At 34.1% G+C, this 7,019-nt stretch overlaps 1 protein-coding gene across 1 annotated transcript; it reads right to left on the bottom strand.

Annotated features, from left to right (window-relative positions):
* Nucleotides 1–1,609: 1,609 nt before the first annotated feature.
* Nucleotides 1,610–6,761, bottom strand: LOC125820267 (probable nucleoside diphosphate kinase 5). The gene is made up of 5 exons (XM_049499701.1): nucleotides 6,542–6,761; nucleotides 5,279–5,503; nucleotides 3,523–3,630; nucleotides 2,622–2,731; nucleotides 1,610–1,811 (listed from the first exon to the last, which is right to left on the bottom strand). Exons 1-5 carry the CDS (start codon nucleotides 6,724–6,726, stop codon nucleotides 1,783–1,785), a joined length of 657 nt encoding a protein of 218 aa, XP_049355658.1. The 5' UTR covers nucleotides 6,727–6,761; the 3' UTR covers nucleotides 1,610–1,782.
* Between the last annotated feature and the right edge of the window lie 258 nt (nucleotides 6,762–7,019).

Below are 7,019 nucleotides of genomic sequence, written 5' to 3'. Positions count from 1 at the left end.
AAAGTTGACTTAAGAAAACATTAAATAAGGATAGAAGGGTAAAGTTACATCATTTTAATTAGTGTAACTCGAGAGAATTAGTGGGAAAATCACAGTAATCAAGAAAGGTTAATTAAAAGTAAAGCAGTAATTAAGGGCATGTGAGTAGAGTAATCAAAATGATAATCTGCTTATATCGAGAGAATTGCCAGATGTGGAATGTTCTTGATTTAATTATTAAATTAATTAAGTCTCTAATTGCATGATGTGGAGTTATCTCCTCCATAATAAAGTTGTGTGCACTTTATGCTCACTTTGACTAGCTATCATGTATCTCCTTTTTCTATAGATTTACTAAATTTAATTTTGATGATAGTTGACTTTGCATCATAGTCCCTAATCACAAATAATTCATAATACATATATAAGAGGAACTACATCTATAATTTAGGGGCGTGAAGCGAGTACTTCTAACTGATTCACCTGCTTTTTATTATGTTTGCTATGTTTACATGGAAAAAATGAACGAAAAACGAGATGAGTGTGCTATTTTCAAACTGATTGATAGATAGTTTGATCTTTTATGATAGATTGAAAGAGATAAAGAGGAACTCTCAAGGGGAAATCGATCTCTTATTTCTATTTGTTGATGAAATAACTATTTATTATTTATCCATCCAAAAGAAATCAATATTTATGTGATGGAGTCGAGCTACATCGTAAGTAGAGTGACCAAGCTCTTTCTAGGCCATATCAGTTCTCTTATCCATCAGTCTAGTGCATGAGGTGATCTCACTGAGGAAAAAAAAAAATCAAAACATAGTTGTCTTGCTCGACATCTAGACACATTCCCCTCTAGTCCCACACATAGAAAGAAAGAGCGTAGAGTCCTGATTCGACCTGTAGGTCCGCTAATATAAGGCTTGAAGTTGAACCTGAATTGGCAAACCAAAATCACTTTCGAAACGATACTTCCTACATGTGTTGGGAGAATGTATGCATGCATCAATAGTTTTGTGCATTACTAATTATGCCTTGTTTGGTACACTTTTTCAAACTACGTATAATCAATGATACATTCTATTTGATATTATGTTATGTATAACTAATAAACAACAAACCATGATATTAGTAATGAAAGGGTCTTGTGGTTGAGGGATAAAATTGTCCAAAATCATATAAAATATCTAGATTCAATTTCAAGTAGCCACATTTTTTTAATGTATATTTATATAAAAAAAAACGATCATTTAAAAAATCAACGAACATATTCGACTGTCCCTCTATTTTCACCGACCCTATTTGTAGGTTTCACAAAAGCAATCGACAATGCACAATCTATCGATTTGGCATCCATCTTCCTTTAAAAATCGACCATGTTCGTCAATATAATTTTGAACCTAAGTTTTGACCTATTTTTTAAGTAGTAAAAGGGATAAGGTCAATCATGGTGATCAAGCTATTGTAGTAGTTTATGTTGTTCCTTCGTCCGTCAGTGTAACACATGATTTGAAATATGTAATTTGGCACGTATATTTATATTACGTGTAAATACTGAATTCATTGTACTTTTGAAAACATGCATTCCAAGTATAATATTTGTTTCTATTTTAGTGTTTTATCATACATATATCTGTGTTACATTTCGAAAATGCTGATAACTAAACTCATATAATATAAGCTTCATCTGACTTTCATTAGCTGCAGGATACAATATCTCAGAGGACAACTCTAGTTAGGTTAGCTGCAAAAATCTGTTCATAGAGGAATCCGAATGGCACGATTCGATTGTTCTTCAATGACTTATAATTCATCATGCTGAGATGCATGTCCTGCAATAGTAACGGATTTTGTGAAGAACGTAAATCAGACAAAGAATCTTAATGGCAACAAGTATACAAGTGTGCTTGAATTATTTTTTCTCCATCTGTTCACAGCAAACAGCAGAGATACAGTGGTGATCAGTTTTGATTCTGATAAGAAGATATTAGTTCAGTTGATTTTAAGGGGGAGATATGCACATCGCAAACTTCTCACACTGGATTGCACCTAGATGTGTTGTATTTCACCAGAAAGGTGGCACATGAGGGGGACCGAACCTGAACCTTACCTCCAAAAATACATCACGAGATTGATTGCAGTCGATCTCTCCAAAAAATGCTAAAATAGGGATTTACATTAGTCTGTGGTGCTTAATTACATTTCAGTTCTGGTTAGTATGCTTGGTACATTCAACCAAGCAAAAGACAGGTACTATTATTTTCTTAAGGGAAAAGGGGCAAATATACGTATCATATAATTAAAAGATGTGCATAAACCATTTTAAGAGGTTTAGAAGCAATATAGAAGAGGCAGTGGGTTGGAATCCTTGTTTCTGTTAATCCCAGAGGCAGAAGGACTAAATTCGTGATCATCTCAATCTAAAAAAGGTTAATGGAGGTATGCATGAGCCTATAATTATTCAAGCATTTCACACAGGTTCTAAAAAGTAATGGTTGTTGATGCCTGATCAACATGTCACAGCCAGCAAAATCAAATATCATTAGCATGTCATAGACAACAAAAACCGCCTTTTCTTTTCATTGTCAAGAATAAAATGCATGCACATAATTAGAAACATAAAATGGGCTTAGTAATTTGACCTGATGATGTCGTTTTAAAGAAGAAAGATATTTCCCGGCTAGCAGACTGAGGTGAGTCAGAGCCATGAACACAATTGTTCTGTAAATTCAGCCCACATATGGCTCTGACACTGTATGTATAAAAACACAGGTTAAAAAAGTGTCTTATTCAGAATTAACAAAAGCCTAAATACGAAAAAAAAAGAAAAAAAAAAGCCTAAATACAATTGTCAATGTAAAAGGATTACATAGGCTGACAACTTCTTTAACTATGTGCTATGCATGGAGTCAACAAAGTCAAAGGCACTACCAGCAACTTTAACATCGTCAATCATAGAGGTAGGAGAGAACTAAACTTGCAAAACATAGAAGATGCTAGCTGTTTTAGTTATAATGTTAAATCATTTGTGGAAGGAGAGGGAGTCACAGAATTTGGAAGAGTACTAGTGAAGACAATAATTGCAATGCCATGAAGAGACAACTTCTTTGGGGAAAGCAAGTGAAATGAAGAGTTACACATATTTTACAGTATTTCAATTTTCAAAAGCAAATCTTGGAGAGAAGCATTTCATAATGTTTCAATTTTCAAGGGCAAGCTTGTGTGCACCTCGACTAATTCCATGAGATACCTGTCACCCCCAACCAGCAATAGGTGTCGTAACTCTGTCCACCAAGGCTAGGACAGAGGAAAATAAATCACCTAGTGCTTTTGTCTCTATCGGGATTTGAATCTAAGACTTCATGGTTTTCAACCACTTCATTACCACTAGGTCACACCATTGGATGCTTGAGAAAAGAATTTTCTTATGAGTTAAATTGAGGTAGTACCCCTTTTTTTTTTTGTTAAGGAAGGCAAACTCATGCTATGGCTATCTATTTAGACGTAAAAAAAATAGAAAAAAGGAAGAGAGGAGGTCTAAACCTGTGAGGATGAGTAACCTTCGCCTTGAGTGGGTCTGTTGGACCAATTAATGCACGCCAATCAGCTACGGCATTCCCTTTCTCCAGAACCATTATCAACACTGGACCACTGCCGATAAATGGTTAGTAAAGGGAAAAAAGGAGTCGTAAATGGATGAGAATTGAGGAGGAGCAGCTGAAAATATTCTCATGAGAAATTAGTCCATGAAACTATTCCAAATTCAACATAATAGCATATATCCGATAGACAGATCTTCCACTAATTTTTCTACTTCTGTCTCTGCAATTAAATGACTATCAAGTGGACCCATGGACAACAGACCTTTTTTTTTTCTCAATAAACAAGGTACTTCATTTGAAATGGATGAAAAGGCACCAATCAGTTATATAGAACTAAATCTTTAAACCACTGAAAAGATTTGTACAATTTTCTACTGTATTTACTTCTTTGATAAAGAGTTTTCTATATCATTTCATACAAATTTATATCTCTAAAGCACTCAAAAGATTCCAAAGGTATCTATATCATTTTGAAAACTTGTTTTTTTTCTTTTGATTGAAGAAAACACATCTTTTACAAACCTTTGTTCCACTCAATTGTGTCTCAACTCAATGAATACACAACCAAAATACTTGGACTTCCATTTTGACTTAAAGCGCTTTCAACAATGATATGCATTCCAAATTACTTCTTTCCAATACCATCCCGCTTCAAACAGCAAATAAAACATGCTCAACCTTATGAAAAAGGAGGTGATTCACGTACTTCTTCATACTTTTCACACAAAACACCTATCATACAGAATTCTCCCCATCTTTGAAAATATTGAGGTAGCGTTTCAAGTTATTTATCATTTTCCAACCAAATTAACAGGTTTTTAGGTGCTTTTGTCTTGCAAATGCCTAACATGGAATTACATCCTTCATCACCACTAGCTAAACAAGGAGTAGAAAACACTAAGGCTCCCATTTTTCTTCTTCCTGTCCGGCTGTCTCAAATTTCAAAACCATACAACATAGAGAAAAGCTGGTTTACTTACGCCACCTTCCAATCGTTCTGATCGCTAAAGAACCTCAAGTCTCACTTGTTTGGAATACTAATAAGTAGGTTCTTTCGTATTTGTTCGGAATTAACTGATTATATTCTTTATATGATTCTTTCTTGTGTTCTATCGCTACTCTCTTGGGGAAATGATCATTAATGATAACAAGGATTCAATTGAAGTTAATTACTTGAGTTTGTGTTATTCTAATCCGTAACATTCAACCTATCCTTCACTCTTTCTGAGTATTTTTCTCATATTTGTTGCGTTCCCCTGAGTTGTGTGCTATCAAGTGGTATCAGAGAGTTATCACTGAGTATAGCACTTCCTATTATCCTGTTAGAAGCAAATATAACCGTTCCAATCTAGAGGCAGATGCAACAATCATTTTAGGCTGAAATGCCTTTATGGGTTATGTAACAACCATCATCAAATATCGTCCATTTTCAAAAGGAAATGATTCTTTTATTTTTTTGCAAATTCTTAGTTTAATGGTATAAATGTTCTCAACAATCACTTGATACCAAATTAAACCATCCTTCAGCCTATATTATAAACATGCAGTTTATAGTAACCAGTAAGTTGTTTGAAGCAATACATGAAAAAAGAAAAAATAACACAGCAGAAATACCAATTTAACAGGTGCTACAAAACAGAATGAGGCTTACTAGTCAATTCAGAATCAAATACCATCTCTAGACGGGGAAAGTTAACCTGGTCATGTATTCAACAAGGCTTGGAAAGAAGCTCCTTGAAGAGTGCTCAGCATAAAAGCTTTTCACACGATCCTCATCAAACTGAATGAACGATTCGCCTGTGATTTTGAATCCGTGATTGAGAATTGTCTCCTTTACGGAATTTGTATGGTTTCCAGAAACACCATCTGGCTTTATTATAGCCAATGTCCTTTCTGTTTCTGTAGAAGAGTCTGCTGAACATCTGCAGCATTAGAGCATTGACAAAAGAGAAGCACAGAATGTGAGTATTATAGCTGACTCCAATTGAATAAAGCCGAATGGCTATAGAGAATTAAAGTTTGACCGACTCACGAGAAATGAGTTAGATTTCTTAGACACTCAAGTAATACTAGTTATTATCTGAGAAAGTCACCTCTCTTCTCGATTCCAATTTTCTTCACAAAGAAAGTAACTTTCCGAATAATAACTATTAACTGAGTGACCATATAAGAAATCAATCTCATGAGAAATCTAAGTCCAGTATGAGAGCAACAAAAAATAGTCACAAAATACACATGTAGACATCGAAATTTTGTGGACAAGCCCAACCATATTAGGGTTATTGGAGGCTACTATACCCCAAACTCTAGCTCACGCTTATATAAACGGTAGCATATTCACTTGAAGAGGCATCTCGAATATCCCATAAATTTTGGTACTCCCATAAACTCTTGGTTATTCACATAGAGAACAAAATCTAAAAAATTCCATAAACTCATGGGATATTCAAAAGAGATCAAAATGTGATCAAACTCTTCTTGACAATCAAATACTTTAAGAACATCCACAAAATCCCCCCTCAAATAAATTCCAACGAGGTCCGCAATATCCTAATGGAGAAACACTTTGCTTTGGCATCAAATCAAGATAATCCAAAGAAAAGAATCAAGGAAACAAACAGAATTGTATCCACATTGTTTTATCAATAAAATTATATTTCTTCATATTTATTTTGTGACTGCAGTTATTTTCCAGACTAGAGAAAATTTATTGCAAACAACACAATCATAGGGAGAAAGAACAATAAACAAGAAGACAAATAATGACAAAATAACCACAATAATTGTATAGAGAAAGCCAAAATCTTTGAAGAGTTACTTATACTTCAATCCTAAACTTATATTGGGGTTAATTATATGAATCTTCTATATCTATTCATTTCAGTACCAAAATGGTTTGTGCAAATTATGAAAAAGAGATACTTTACCAAGAAAGTGAGACTAATTAAGAGTGTGCTCACCTGTTAGGAAAAGAGAGAATGGACAGCAGGAGGAAGGGAAGCAACATTTTTGTGAAGAATTGAGGAAACTGAAAAAGATTAGAAAACATGTAGACTTTATGCAAGAATTTTACCAAATTGGTACAGTTGAAGATACTTTCAGAAGCAATTAATGGAATCTGATTTTTGGGGGAGAAGATGTTCATTCGGACTATTCACTTTGACTAAGGGGCGAAAATCCTTGGACCCATAATTGCCACTTAAAAAAAGTAACATTAGGGTAGTATATTGTCGGTTCGGTTCGATTTTAAAGTTTATCAATTTGATTTATTCATTATTAATTTGTAAATAAGATAAATTGTTATAGAACCCTTTAAAATATTGACTTATTGATTATTGATTGTTGTCGGTTCGATTACCGATTTGACCGTTAAGATTTGACAAAAAAATCATTGGAAATCACTTAGAAACAAGGTGACGAACCAAATTAACCATGCAC

Source organism: Solanum verrucosum, unplaced genomic scaffold (assembly GCF_900185275.1).
Source record: "Solanum verrucosum unplaced genomic scaffold, falcon-dt-bn FXZP01000229.1, whole genome shotgun sequence".
NCBI classification, from domain to species: Eukaryota; Viridiplantae; Streptophyta; class Magnoliopsida; order Solanales; family Solanaceae; genus Solanum; species Solanum verrucosum.
The sequence above is the reverse complement of the archived record's forward strand: the minus strand, read 5'-3'. Positions and strand labels throughout refer to the sequence as shown.

Excerpts from the sequence above, each read along its gene's own strand:
- LOC125820267 (XM_049499701.1), bottom strand. The coding sequence starts at position 6,726 with ATGAACATCTTCTCCCCCAAAAATCAGATTCCATTAATTGCTTCTGAA. Across the intron at positions 3,631-5,278 it reads CTTGTTGAATACATGACCAG|TGGTCCAGTGTTGATAATGG; the intron begins GTTAACTTTCCC and ends ATTTATCGGCAG. Across the intron at positions 2,732-3,522 it reads AAGGTTACTCATCCTCACAG|TGTCAGAGCCATATGTGGGC; the intron begins GTTTAGACCTCC and ends TTATACATACAG.